Raw genomic sequence first — 15422 nt, forward strand, 5'->3', positions numbered from 1 at the left:
ATTTCGACAATAAAGAAATGCTACATAGACGTTATCTTGCACATTTTATCTCTCTCTCTCCCTACACAGATCTGCCAGTAATTACATTTTGTGAGGAAACTTTTCCACCAATAATTCCAAACTGTATTCACTTCAGGTTTACGAAAGTAACTAATCAGATTACGAATACAGTTACTTGATTTGTGTTGTGATTACGTAACGCCGATACATGTATTCCGTTACAACCCAACCCTGACTGTATGACTATTTCAACTGGGCAAGACACGTCTCCCCAAGTTGCTCCTGTGGGGATAAAAGCGTCTAAGTGCCATGTGATGTAAAACCATGTAAACTCACCACTCGTTAAGGGGATTGCACATACAACCACATTCTTATAACAATGAGGTTAATTTGAAGTATCGTTAGTTCAGGTTTCCGGTGTAAACTCTGCATATGGAGGACAGTTATGTCAGCAATGAATTAAACGACGAGCAGTTTGGCACCTTGTACAGGGCGCTATATAAATGCAAATCCATCATCCTTCCACTTCTCCTGTACAGTACAAACTGCTGCGAGCACGATTTACACAAAAGACAAAGCATGAAGTTACGGAGGAGACATTTTATTTATTCCTTTCGGCAGACAAATCATTTGTTCTTGAGCCGGGGTTTAATCGCTCGCAAAATGTTCCACTCAGGCGGTAAAAATAATGCATGATATTGTTTCTGCTGCGTATTCAGTTCCAGGCCTTTACCGAGGTTCGTTACATGATGTTTGTGAAATGCATTTCATGTGCAGCTGCTTCAACGTCATTTATTTGTGTTCTTACAAAAACTACTTCTACAGGACACTCTCACACACACACTGTGGTCAGTAACCATAACTACAACCATCTATCCCCAGTATTCAAAATGATAAAACTAAAAAGCCCAAACCTAATGTATTCTCTGCTTGGAAAGAATAAATAAAACGACCTGATGTGAGTAAATGAAGCCTTAGTGTCCACACCCTTTCTCTTAAAAAAACAGTTAATAGTGTAAAAACGTGTGTTGTTGTTGTGTAAAAACGTGTGTGTGTTGTTGTTGTGTATATTTCAACAGGCAGGGACGACACGCCTCTTGCGGATACACTCCCAGATCCAGCTGGGCGTCACTTTGTGAGCCGAGCTGTCGTCGCCGGGGGCGCCCAGCGTGTGCGTTGCCATGGAGACTTCGAAGTCGGCCACCAGGTCTCCGTCGTACGCCACGAAGTACCGCCTCAGTTTGTCGAAGTCCTGCACCGAGGAGGGCAGGAAGAGCTTCACGCCGCTGAAGATGTCCAGCAGCGTCTGAGGGACACACTCTGAAGTTATTATCTCGTTCTCACTGGGAAATAAATCAAGCATTTTACCTGATTGTCACATGTTGGAATGTACGATGTTGTTGTTTATCAGTCGAGTGACTTAAAATACTTTGAGCTTCGTAATACAGCCTGGTATTCAGGGCACGTTAAATGAGACGGTTTGAGTTTCAATTGTTTTGCTGTCATGATTCAGCCTTCCTGATTTTCTGAAAGCTTGTTTATAATCATACATCTCAAGATGAATCAAAGTTAATTGGAACATCACACACCGGTGTAATTAGTAACCACGGTGAACCGAACACTTCCTGTAAAATAACGAATTATTAGCATATTAATAAAAATAGATTTACCTTTTAACTATTAGTTTATAACTCCGTGTTGCGACATTTTAAACGGCAGAATGTTAATAGTTTTATAAACGAAAGTCACATGACCAACCTTATCGTTCCTGGGCTTCAGGATTTGAGCCGTTGGTTTGTTTTGTGTTTTCCCGTTACTGTGAACGCTCTCCGTCTTCACCGCCTTCTCCATCTTCTCCATCTTCACCTCCTTCTCCATCTTCACCTCCTTCTCCACCTTCTCCATCTTCACCTCCTTCTCCACCTTCACCTGAGGGGAAACAGAACCGTTAGTCCACCAAGATGTCTGCGATAATTAACATCAACATAGTGCTGTGAGTTCCATACCTTCTTGGCACTGGGAGCGTCGTACCCCGGGGTGCGAGGCTCAGATTTGATCACCTTTGGTTTGGGCGTCCTGGGGTCTGAGAGAGAGAGAGCATGTGATCAATAGGATACATAGGTCGTTCTTTTGTTGTGTGTTTAACGCCGAGTCAGCACATTTCGTCCTGTTTTACTTGTCCAATTAAAGTGTTTCGTACAGGTTGTGGAAATAAACGTGAAGTGCATTCAACATTTGATTTGATGACTTCATTCACGATATCTTTCAACCTACTATACTGTGACTTTCCTTTTGCAACAAACTATACTTTGACATTTTACAAACATTTGTAGACATACTTGTACTGCTATATACTTGATATATTTTGTCATACTGTACTATGACTTCTTTAACAAAACACATTTTGTGGGTGGCCTTCTTGTTTTTACCTACTTTAACATTACTTTTCCCTTTTGCAACATACTATACTTTGACATTTTACTACCTGTACTTGTACTACCATGACACTTTGACTTTTTATATTATTTTGGACATACTGTACTATGACTTCTTTAACAAACATTTTTCAACAAACTATACTATGACATTTTACAAAACATTTTTTGACATACTATACTTCTATATACTTGTTATCTTTTGACAAACTTTGACTTTTTATATTATTTTGGACTTATCTATGACTTGTTTTAACACTTTTTTTCTACAAACTATACTAAGACTTTGGTGGAGTGCAGTGATGGGGTCGTTACTCAACGCATTACTCATTACTTAAAATAAAAGTAATATATTACATTCAAATCAAATCAAGTTTTATTTATATAGCACATTTATAAAGATTTTTGGTTGAGCCAAAGTGCTGTACATATAATAAAAATAGCCTACAGTAGAGACACTTTACAGCAAATACAACAGCACAGATTGTTCAGAATATCAGTATGAGAAAAACGACACCCTCTGTCCTTAGACCCTCACATCGTACAAGGAAAAGCTTCCAGAGAAAACCCACAGTTTAAGGGGAACATGGGAGAAACCTCAACATTACTTCTTACTCTCTACATAAAGTAACTTAAATTACTCTTTGCGTTACTAAGCAACAGCCTGTAGGCCGACATGTGCACACATAACAATGACTATTGCAATAAGGAAGACATAACACAAGTCTTTCTTGTATGCTCTTGAATACTGTTAGCTACCACAAGCTAACAGTCGGTTTTTCGCACAATGTTAGTAACTGTAGTCTGATTCCTGAATGTATGACAGTAACGCGTTACACCCGACACTGGTGGTGTGTGCACTCACTGGTCTTCTTGGGTGGAGGGGCTCCATGTGAGGATGAGGAGGGGGAGCTTCCTCCGCTGTCTCCTGAGGATCCCTTCCCGTCGTTAGCCGAGGGTCCAGCCGTCACCTTAAAGTCACAATTCTCCTTCGAGATGCGGAACAGCTCCTGAAGAGAGAAGACACACGAGCTTCAGACGGGAGGAACACGTTCACGTCAAAATACTCCATTACAGGTAAAAGTCCTGCATTTAAAAGTACAGAATCAGCTAAATGTACTTAAATAATCAGAAGTAAAATTACTTGTTCAGAAGAGATAGGACTTAGTTTTTGATGATACATTTCACTAATGTTTTTCAGCACGTGCACTCCGCTCTGCATCAGCCAAACGGCTCGCTGTGAGGGGGACCCAAGTTCCCATCAGCAGAAACACGTGGGTTTGCTATCCTGGCTCCAAAATGGTGGAATGAGCTCCCATTGACATCAGGACAGCAGAAAGCTCACACACCTTCCAGACTGAAAACTCATCTCTTTCGACTCCACTTCGAGCGATAGAACTATTATCAAAGCACTTGTATACTAATAAAGGGCTGGCTTATCTAAAGCCAGTTGAGTAGCACTTGAAATGTTTTAGCTCAGTGTTTCTCAAACTTTTTCATACCAAGGACACTTAACCAATAAAAAAACACTCGCGGACCACCTAACTCCAAAAATATCCAAAAACACATCGTTTTTCTAGAACAGATTACAAATCGCCTGCAGATGGTACAAACGAGTGGCAACATGTGTGATGAAGGTGTTGCGCTGGGCTACATCATGCAATCGAAAGTGAAACTTAAGCTCGCTTCATTGTGGAGATATTCCCGCGAGAGTGCGGAAAACTTGTATTTATGTAAAATGTGAAATGTTACCAATATACTCACGGACCACTAGGGGGCGCTCACGGACCACCAGTGGAGAATCACTGTTTTAGCTCTATGAAACCTGATGTACTTTATGATTCTGTTTTCTTCAAGTTTGTGTCTTCTTGGCCGAACGCACTTATTGTAAGTCGCTGTGGATAAAAGCGTCAGCTAAATGTAATAAAGTAGAGAAACAAAGTCTGACACACAATGATTGACGGAATGACTCTTAACTCGTCATGTATTGGATAAGTTTGCCTTTTTTTTACCTCAGTTATGCAATTTTAATAAAAGTTGATCAGGTTTACTTCCGTTTCTTTAGCAGCATTTTAACACGGCATTGCATACGAGTTAGAAATATAACAACATGAACACAAACAGTTCATATAAACAAGCTAAATATCTCTCTATGGATACACATAAAATATAAGTTTGAATCCTCTGAAAAACACAAACTTACTGAGTGAGCAGTATACGATCAGGTATGTATAGTGCTGCGTACCTGTACTCACATTCAGGTTCAGGTCCGGACTCAAGTCCAGAGGTTCAGGTTCAGGTCCGGACTTATAAGTCCGGACCTGAACCCATGGCTTGTGTCAAGTTGTGTGAGTAACTAAAGTGAACTTATTGTGAGCTAATTATCAATTGAAAATTAACTCATAATCAACTCAAATTCAAACTCATCAGGTTTATTGTGCTCCCTTCCAACTTGTGTCTATCTACATTTCTCTACAAAGTACAAATGTGCCACTTAGTCTACAAATGACTTATGACAGCAACTACAGTGAACTACTACAAAGTTCAAACATGTATTTCATTTACCAAACTAAAGTAACCAAACAGTCCCTGAGCTGACTGAGCCTAAATCCCTAAAACGTTGCTGAAAGGTAGAGTGTAGAGTAGACTATACACATTACACTGTTACACACCTACTATACAGTAGGCTACACTGTAGTGACTGTACAGTCAGAGTGTACTGTACTGTACTGTAACCATGTATTTTCTACAATCTACATGTGTACATTATACAGTACATACTACATACATAGTGATGTACATACATACTGTTAGAAATTAAAATCAATGTTGATATGGCGTAATTTTGAATTAAATACACTATTTAATTTAAATCAGTTATATTCTGAAAAAACCGGAAGTTCACACTATTAACTTAATACTTGTATTCTGAAAATTCTTCATTTCCAGTTAGCATTAGCATGTGGCGAAATTCTACATCTTCAAACCGTGAATCGAAGGTGAAATGACATGTGATGTTGTACACTGAGCACACTGGGATTAGCACTAATTTATTGACGCTGAATAACGTTTATCAGGGAATGTTTAAATAACCACAGACACCAGAATATACGTAAGTGCTAGTTTTTTTGCGAGTCCAAGTACCGGTTCCCGACGTTCCGGTTTTAACCGGACTTGTACCGAAACTTTTTACAAGTCCAGTACCGGTTCGGCGTACCGGTACGCAGCACTAGGTATGTATAATATATACTATGATTAAATAATAGTACAAAATAGACTTTTACTATAATTAAAAACATTTTTTGTTCTCCTTTTGCCGTTAAATTCCACACAACTCTCACTTCCTGCCCTCTGACCTCTATGTATTACCACCAGGCATCAGACCACAGTGTACATAATGAAAGGCAGATATCCCACCCTGAGCCGCTCTAAGTTGGTGGCGGTCTTCCAGTCCTTGTCGTCTCGGACGCGCGTCATGCGGGGGAATCGGATGGAGATGCCGTCAGCCGTGTGCATTTCTGATTTGGAAAACTCTGCGCCGGTGATCTCCCAGACCGGAGCTTTCTGCAGCGGAGGACACAGAAATATACGGAGTAATATAACCAGGAAATGAAAGAAAGCAATTCTGTCTGGGGTACAGGACTATTACTGTTAAAGAACGGAAGCCTGGAGAATTCATCACCATTTCAATCAAATGTTTTCAACCTCAGAAGCTAAAGGGTTTTCACGTTGGACTATTTTAAGGTTCTTCGCTCTGTTGCTTATAATCTCTAAGCAATTTAGAGTCCTTTATCTGAAGAAAGAGAGATGCTCATGGCTTCGTTTAAAGGGCGGCACATTATACTATAGTTCATTTGGGAAATACTACATGTGCTTAAAAGTGGAATCTCACCTGAGGATCCCGGATAATGAAATCTGGATAATAGTTCTTGATGACTTTTATCCAGCCGGGGATTTTGCTGGGTTCCTGCACAAAGACACACACACACACACACACACACACACACACACACACACACACACACACACACACACACACACACACACACACACACACACACACACACACACACACACACACACACACACACACACACACACACACACACACACACACACACACACACACACACACACACACACACACACACACACACACACACACACACACACACCTAATCAGTGGCCTGGAATTACAAATAATTCATTTGATTCGATAAAAACATTTCTAATAAAATCCAGTTGATTACATTTGCTGACATTTAAAATAAGCTTTGGTTTAGAGATTGATCTCATGTTTAAAATGAATATTTCTGTATTTAGTCTGCCCAGTTTATTTGTAAAATATTTGTAAATAGGGCAGTGTATTGTTTGCATGCTTTATTTATTTGAATAACTATTGCAAGTAGTCTAATGCATCTTTCTTGTCTTCAAAGGTTTTTCACCTAAAAGACCCATTCAGCAACTAAATGGAAGTTTGTTTCAAGTAAAACTGCTGAAATAAAAGACTGAAAAAGTCAAAGTAACTGTGTCCTTGGAGTGGAATCCTGTTCAAAGTCCAGTAGATGTTTCAAGTCCCTTTCAAGTGGGGACAAGTCAGAGAAGACGTGACGGTCACCGCCTGGCTCAGTGTGGCCGGCAGGTGGATTTGTGCTGACCTTGCTGATTTTGATCATGTCCAGCTCCTTCTGGAGTCGAGCCAACATGGCGTCGTCGAAGCCGCCGGAGCACTTAGTGACGGTGCACCACTTCTTAGAGTGAGGGTCGTAACATCCCAGCAGGAAACTGGACATGATGCCCCCTGGTGGGAGAACACACACATTGCATTAGGAGGGACATTAGGGGAAGAGTTACCCGAGGATATATAGATACTACTACACTTTATAATTTCACTTAAAGGTCCCTATTATACTGTTTCTCATCAATATATCACAGGTCTCAGATATATACAGAGGCTGTCTCTGATTGGCTGAAACACCAAACAGATCATTGCAGCATTACCCATAATCCCCTCCGTTTCAGCCCTGTTTCAAAAGTGCTGATTCTCTGGCCGTTTCTCAATCTCGAGGATTCTGGCTTCCAAGCCAATATTTCAAGGATGCTACGTCATCGAGTGCCGCCGAAGGACTGTTCCAATCTCCAGCATACTTGGAATTCCACCGAGGCCGCGTCCTTGGTTTGGGGGTAATTTCGAGGCTGCACATGGGTAGACTTCGCGTCCTTAAAATCCCCACAATGCTTTGCGCACGGACCAATTTCAAAAACCCTTGCGGAGAATGGCTGAACCGACGCAGCACACATTTAAATGTAAGTATGTAGTGGCGTAGAACACGTGTTGGTAAATATGTTACTTTGTTGTCACGAAAAATGTGTTCCGTGAAAGTAAAGCAAGTTCATAATTAGATAGACATCGTGAGCTATTTATTTTCGGTACAGTTTATGTTGAAACCGTTAGAGAGAGTGGCACACTTGTTAGCCTGTTCCATTCTTCTTCGTTTTCCGTAGCCGTGGCTTGGAAGTATACTTGCTTCGTTTCTGAAGGAAGTGACTTGGAAGTACGCGACTACCAAGCCAGCATCCTCGCGATTGAGAAACGGCCTCTGTCTGTTACTTTAGATGAAAATAAGATCTATGAGATTTCTACCTCTCCACGATATTCACTTAGAATACATTTTGTGCAACTTTTCTTTCATAGAAAAATCAAATGTTTTATTCATATATATTTTCTGCAAAACTATTGAGAAATCAGATTATTTTCAAGAATGTAAAGGTTTTTGTAGTGTACTGTATACTAATGTGTCTCAGTAAACTGATGGATGTCCACAGTCACACTTTCTTACAGGATTAAAGCACACACACACACACACACACAGTGGATGTTTGTGCTTCACACACCGTTTGATCCCTTCCCGTAGAAAGCTCCCAGCACCACCAGGTCCGCGGTGTCAGCCATCGCTCCTTCATTCAGATAATCCTTCTTCACCTTCAGCCAGTGACGCTTCCCCGGCTCATACGTACCCTGAAACACACACACACACACACACACACACACACATTTTCAGAATCCTTCCACAGAGTAGACACTAATTTCCATGTTGGTTCTCTACTCACCTTCAGGTCTTTGAGCACGAGGCCTTCCAGTCCCTCTCTGATGACTCGAGTGATCATGTCTGCCAGATCTCCCGCCCTCTGACACACACACACACACACACACACACACACACACACACACACACACACACACACACACACACACACACACACACACACACACACACACACGATATGATGAGCCATTACACATGTTGTTACAGAAGTGAGCCCGATTACTCTTGTTATTTCCTCACAGTGACGTGCTTCATCTCTGAGAACAGGATCCTGTTGGGAACCTCCACCATGTTGTCTCGCAGGAACTTCCTGCGCTCACTCAGAGGCCTGCAGCACACCAAGAGAGAAGATAAGATACACCTGTAATCCTCTCTGAAGGTAAATCAGGTGTTCTAGCAGCAGCAGGAAAATACGATGAGAATACAAGAACAGTAAAGATAAAAACGACAACAGTAGGCGAAACGTGGTAGTCGAGTTTGCATATAAACAGCTTTGAGTGAAGATAATTATGAATAGATATGCACGTGTGAGTGAAACTATGTGTGGTGGTCAAGCCTTGAAATGAATGTCAGGCAGATTGTACTTCTAGTTATCTGGAATGAATCTTCATGACCATGAGAAACAATACTGTTGGGCTTTAGTGTTTTATATGATCGATAAAACATTTCCGTTTTGGAGGAAATAACTGTTGTTTCTTAACTACGTAGGAACTTTAAAATGTAGGTTGATATATTTTACACCATTAATCAACCAAAGCTCTTTAATTTCTTTAAATATCCTTCACAAATGTTCAGCTCCAGCCAGACATTGTAGGACTAGTTTTAAAAGTGTAGAAAATCCGCACATTTCTGAACATACATTTTTCAAACAAGAAAGGGTTCAACAGTAAGACAGAACAGATGCTTCAGTGCGAGTGACTTTAAAACAAGTACATGCTTGCATCATTACAACTGTGAGGGATTCATTTTGTCTTTACTCTTAAGTGTCAAAGAATAATTCTCCTTATTCCTAAGATATTTGACCTTTCGGCCTGTTGACGTTTTACGACCAAGCCGAAGTCTGTTATCGGTCTTAAGGAATGGGAACGGTCAGCTGTGGCTGAGCCTGCCAGTTTAATGACCGGTCAACTCTCGGTCACAAGAGCCCTAGAGTCAGATAAAGTGATGCAGTGCTTCCAGGTGGTCACGTACACCTTCCCCCAATATGTGGGATGACTCTGAGTGAAGCTAATTAAAGGTCTGCCAAGATGAGAAGAGTTGACATGGCAACCCACCGGAGCAGTCAGAACCTTTGACTGTGTGACTGCGTGATGTGAATTTCTCCGGCCGATACTTGTATTAAATCTCAGTGTTTGACATCGGAACTCCTGCTCGTCCCGTGTCTCTCTGAGTCCTGACTCTCCATGGCTACAGAAGTTTCCCTTGTTTTGCACCTTGTTCTGAATGAGCACACATTACCTCTCCATGAGACTCACGCCGTTGAAGAAGATGCAGTCAAAGACAAAAAGGCACACTTTGGCATCTTGGAAGGCCGCTTTCTGCAGGGAGAAGAAAGTGTCGATGTCATTCATGTAGACGGGAAATTAAAGAATGAAAAAGGAGCTTCGTGGCTGCTGTGCTCTCACCTTGTGAACTCCCAGGCTCCCAAAGGGCAGAGGCTTGCTGGTGTTGGTGTCGATCAGAAGCACCTCAGCGTCTAAGATCATGCTGTCGCCTCCCACGAACGCCTGGGGGATGAACTCCTTGAAATGTGCCACCTGAGACAAAACACACACACACTGCGGTTAGAAACTGATCGAACATGTGACGCATTTCAAACAACTTTTAAAGTAAGACGTGGCAGATTTACAATAGGCTTACAGCAACAACACATCGTCTAAATCAGGGGTGTCAAACTCAATTTCATCACGGCCACATCAGCATTATCACTCAAAGTGCCGGTTGTAACTTTAAGATTATATGAACATACATATATAAATATATATAAAATAATGTATTTACTTTATTGCCTCTGCATTGGATTATTATCGGATAGGGTAAAAACTTCATAAATAACTACGTCTGAAAGCAGAAGTCTAGGGCAAATAAGTGCAAGTCTCTTCAGTGAGAATGTCACAAAATTATTTTAAAAGAAAAGCCAAATTCTGAAAAAAAAGTGACATTACATTTTTTTTAAGATGCATTGTGGGACATGTAGTTTATGGACATCGTGCATCTGTAAATCGGCATGTAACCGTATAATAAACATATTACATTCTTTCAGAGCTCTTGCGGGCCACATGAAATGAAGTCGCGGGCCGGATTTGGCCCCCGGGCCTTGAGTTTGACACCCCTGGTCTAAAGAGTCCAGAGTAGATATGGAGCAGTGATTCAGAAACTCCAGATATCCTCATCAAAACTAATGTGTTTGTAGCAAGCCCCCAGGAAGTGCGCCGGACTCTGAGGAAAATATTCGTTGTGGTCAAACGGCGGTACTACACTTCCGTATCAGTCGCTGAACCCGGAAGACTTTTTCCCCATTGACTAACATCGGGAAAGAGACGTCTGTAAATCGTTGGGTAATTTTTTTTAAACTAAATAAACTACCCAGTATGAACACTTGTATAGCCCTTATTAAAAACATTCGGTCCTCAAGTTGTAAAATGTGCTAATAACGTTATTCTGAGAGTTATTTTCCTCGCCATTATGAACGCGGATCTAACCTACGGGACCGCGCCACCCGGCACGTCCATGTGACGTGTTCAGTACTACATGCATTTTACCTTTACCCATGGATGCACAATAAGAACGGATTATATGAATACTTTCGTGACGTTTCGCTCTCTCAAAAGTTGGGCCATTTTGTCTTCATGCGCCAATGAGCAACTCTCATAGGAATGAACGAGGCCCCGCCTCCCACGCTGTATCCAGTTCTTATTAAACATCCATGGTTTTGGGGGTTTTCTTCTCCTGTACTGGTTATGTCACAGTCGAGGCACAAAATACTGATATGAACCTGAAAATGAAAAATATGTCCTCTTTAAAAAAGCCTGCAGAAGTGAGAGAAAATAGAGGGTCGACCTTACATTAGCATTTGGATATATTCCTGCATATCGTCAGTCACACAAAAAGCCTATATTCCTTTTGATTTCCTCCCTCCTGTGTCCTGGGGTTTGGAGATAAATATTGTGCGTTCAGCAGCCACCTCTCGTGGTTTGAACGCGCTAATGATCATCATGTGGAGCTATTTATCCGTGCATGTTTGAGGCTCCCGGCACGCTGGGAGCAAATGCTGGAAAACCTCGAGAGGAATCTGAATTACACGCTGGGAAAATACCTTTCAGTCGCTAACCCTGCAGGGACATCGCTGAGCAGATCCTCCTCTGACACGCACTGTCATACTAATTGGGATGCATGCTGTGTGTGTGTGTGTGTGTGTGTGTGTGTGTGTGTGTGTGTGTGTGTGTGTGTGTGTGTGTGTGTGTGTGTGTGTGTGTGTGTGTGTGTGTGTGTGTGTGTGTGTGTGTGTGTGTGTGTGTGTGTGTGTGTGTGTGTGTGTGTGTGTGGGTGTGTGTGTGTGGTACACTGACTTTGTGTGGCAGCACTGGCTTCAGGCTGCGGCTGAAGTAGCTGAAGATGTCTCCGTTCTTGTGGACCTGCACACGTTCTCCGTCGTATTTGATCTCCGAGTACATCCCATTGGGACATTTCTTCATGGCGTGCTCGATGGATTTACATGCCTCTGCCTGAAAGACACAAAAGGGAAAACAACAACAAGCTGAACAGATTTCATTTCCTAAAAGTTGCTCCAAAGTCAAAAGTGAGCTTCTGTTTTTGCTGTCGCAGAAACTCAACTTTCACATCCCCTCGAGAATTAAAGTTATTTGAACAATTTGCTTTTTATTTTTGTGCTTTTGGCCATTATTGCTATCGGAAAGAAACAAAAAAGTACCAAGATAACTGGAACACGACTGTGGCACAGATGGAAAGAAGTGTGACGTGTACAAAAATCAGACGGTTAGACATCAGACACGTTGAATTAAATACAAAAAGGCAGAAAGAAATGAGTTCTTAAAACTTGCTTTCCTTGCATAAAAGTGCACATAGCGTTTGAGTGAGTTACTCCGATGAGTACCAGGAGGCAGCGCCTGGTTCTCACCCCACACGGAGCGTGGGGTTAATAAGTGCAGTCTTCCTCACTGGCCTTCTCAGTGTCTTCCTCACTACCCTCTATTTACACTTATTGCATGGTAGATGATGAAGATGATGAAGATGCACCTCCCTGTCCCCGTTTAAACCTCCAATTAGCTTTCTCCAAACGTGTTGCCAAATCTGTGAAGTCCTTGCATTTCCTGAGGCCGCGTTGAAGGATCGAATGCTAAGAAATGCTCACATGACTTGAAGTCATATCTGATTTCAGAGGTGGGAAGGAACAAAGCACACTTATTCAAGTACTGTACTTAGGTACAATTTTGAGATACTTGTAGTTTACTTGAGTATTTCTATTTAATGCTACTTTGTACTTTGACTCCACTACAGTTCAGAGGTACATGGTGTACTTTTCCTCCACTGCATGTATTTAATACCTTTAGTTACTTCACAGATCTGGATGAATGATGTGAAATATAATCCAATCAGACTTTAGTTCCACCTGGAGTAAATCCACCAGCTACCCTGCAGTCTACAAAGTACTTCAGACTAGCTGCACCTTCACCAGCTCTGAGAACACTTTCATGATCAATCATTATAAAACATATCATATATATTATATATATATATATTATATTATTATTATTAAATGGACCAATCTGCACAACGACTACTTTTACTGTCTTTCACTATATTTTGATGATAATACTTTTATACTTTCACTTGAGGAACATTTTGAATGCAGGACTTTTACTGAAACAGAGTATTCCTACACTCTGGTACTTCTACTTTTACTCAAGTACAAGATCTGAGTACTTCTACTTTTACTCAAGTACAAGATCTGAGTACTTCTACTTTTACTCAAGTACAAGATCTGAATACTTCTACTTTTACTAAGTACAAGATCTGAGTACTTCTACTTTCACTCCAGAACAAGATCTGAGTACTTCTACTTTTACTCAAGTACAAGATCTGAGTACTTCTACTTTTACTCAAGTACAAGATCTGAGTCCTTCTACTTTTACTTAAGTACTAGATCTGAGTACTTCTACTTTTACTCAAGAACAATACCTGAGTACTTCTACTTTTACTCAAGTACAAGATCTGAGTATTTCTACTTTTACTCAAGTACAAGATCTGAGTCCTTCTACTTTTACTTAAGTACAAGATCTGAGTACTTCCACTTTTACTCAAGAACAAGATCTGAGTACTTCTACTTTTACTCAAGTACAAGATCTGAGTACTTCTACTTTTACTTAAGTACTAGATCTGAGTACTTCTACTTTTACTCAAGAACAATACCTGAGTACTTCTACTTTTACTCAAGTACAAGATCTGAGTCCTTCTACTTTTACTCAAGTACAAGATCTGAGTAATTCTACTTTTACTCAAGAACAAGATCTGAGTACTTCTACTTTTACTCAAGTACAAGATCTGAGTACTTCTACTTTTACTCAAGTACAAGATCTGAGTACTTCTACTTTTACTAAAGTACAAGATCTGAGTACTTCTACTTTTACTAAAGTACAAGATCTGAGTACTTCTACTTTTACTAAAGTACAAGATCTGAGTACTTCTACTTTTACTCAAGTACAAGTTCTGAGTACTTCTACTTTTACTAAAGTACAAGATCTGAGTACTTCTACTTTTACTCAAGTACAAGATCTGAGTCCTTCTACTTTTACTCAAGTACAAGATCTGAGTCCTTCTACTTTTACTTAAGTACAAGATCTGAGTACTTCCACTTTTACTCAAGAACAAGATCTGAGTACTTCTACTTTTACTCAAGTACAAGATCTGAGTACTTCTACTTTTACTTAAGTACTAGATCTGAGTACTTCTACTTTTACTCAAGTACAAGATCTGAGTACTTCTACTTTTACTCAAGAACAATACCTGAGTACTTCTACTTTTACTCAAGTACAAGATCTGAGTACTTCTACTTTTACTCAAGTACAAGATCCGAGTCCTTCTACTTTTACTCAAGTACAAGATCTGAGTACTTCTACTTTTATTCAAGCACAAGATCTGAGTACTTCTACTTTTACTCAAGTACAAGATCTGAGTACTTCTACTTTTACTCAAGTACAAGATCTGAGTCCTTCTACTTTTACTCAAGTACTAGATCTGAGTACTTCTACTTTTACTCAAGTACAAGATCTGAGTCCTTCTACTTTTACTTAAGTACTAGATCTGAGTACTTCTACTTTTACTCAAGAACAATACCTGAGTACTTCTACTTTTACTCAAGTACTAGATCTGAGTACTTCTACTTTTACTCAAGAACCCTGCGTCTGAAACCAGAGCCCAGTCTGCTCTGATTGGTCGACGGCTTAGAAAGTGTAGCCTTTTTAGACCAAACCCTATATAGCAGGTCACAGGAATCTCATCCACACTACTTTACTGACTCAGTGAGTGTATGTATTTCTCACATGTGAGGAGTGTCACTCACCAGCATGGGCTGCACGGGGGTCATGAGAGACGCCTCCACAGTGAGGAGTTTTCGGGGTCCGGAGCCGTTAGTCGCGTCCTGTTGGTTCCTCAACACCCGCTCGATCACGTCTCCCAGATTACGAGAGGCCTTGAAGGCATCGTAAGCGTTTGGATCCACAGCGTCCAGGCTGAACAACACACCATGAGGAGTTCAAGATATGTCAAGGTCAAAAGTCAAAGTCCACTTTAATGTCACTCTTCCAGTTTGTGTGTACAGACAGAGAGATCGAAATACAGTTTCCCACAATCCAGAATACAA

General features: G+C 40.8%; 2 protein-coding genes across 2 annotated transcripts in view; one reads left to right on the forward strand and one right to left on the reverse strand.

Annotated features, from left to right (window-relative positions):
* rad51d (RAD51 paralog D) overlaps positions 1-1169 on the forward strand; it is a 43677-nt gene extending 42508 nt beyond the window's left edge. The window contains exon 11 of the mRNA XM_034098927.2: positions 1080-1169. The gene's annotated coding sequence lies outside the window, so the exon portion shown is untranslated. The remainder of the gene's footprint in view (positions 1-1079) is intronic.
* lig3 (ligase III, DNA, ATP-dependent) overlaps positions 586-15422 on the reverse strand; it is a 26689-nt gene continuing 11852 nt past the window's right edge. The window contains exons 8-21 of the mRNA XM_034098926.2: positions 15123-15291; positions 12112-12267; positions 10168-10299; positions 10001-10080; positions 8783-8870; positions 8547-8624; positions 8331-8454; positions 7094-7236; positions 6328-6402; positions 5853-5999; positions 3301-3445; positions 2007-2083; positions 1759-1929; positions 586-1306 (exon numbers count right to left, since the gene is read on the reverse strand). Coding sequence (XP_033954817.1) covers positions 1073-1306; positions 1759-1929; positions 2007-2083; positions 3301-3445; positions 5853-5999; positions 6328-6402; positions 7094-7236; positions 8331-8454; positions 8547-8624; positions 8783-8870; positions 10001-10080; positions 10168-10299; positions 12112-12267; positions 15123-15291 — 1819 coding nt within the window. The 3' untranslated portion in view covers positions 586-1072. The remainder of the gene's footprint in view (positions 1307-1758; positions 1930-2006; positions 2084-3300; positions 3446-5852; positions 6000-6327; positions 6403-7093; positions 7237-8330; positions 8455-8546; positions 8625-8782; positions 8871-10000; positions 10081-10167; positions 10300-12111; positions 12268-15122; positions 15292-15422) is intronic.

Source organism: Pseudochaenichthys georgianus, chromosome 14, assembly GCF_902827115.2.
Source record: "Pseudochaenichthys georgianus chromosome 14, fPseGeo1.2, whole genome shotgun sequence".
NCBI lineage: Eukaryota > Metazoa > Chordata > Actinopteri > Perciformes > Channichthyidae > Pseudochaenichthys > Pseudochaenichthys georgianus.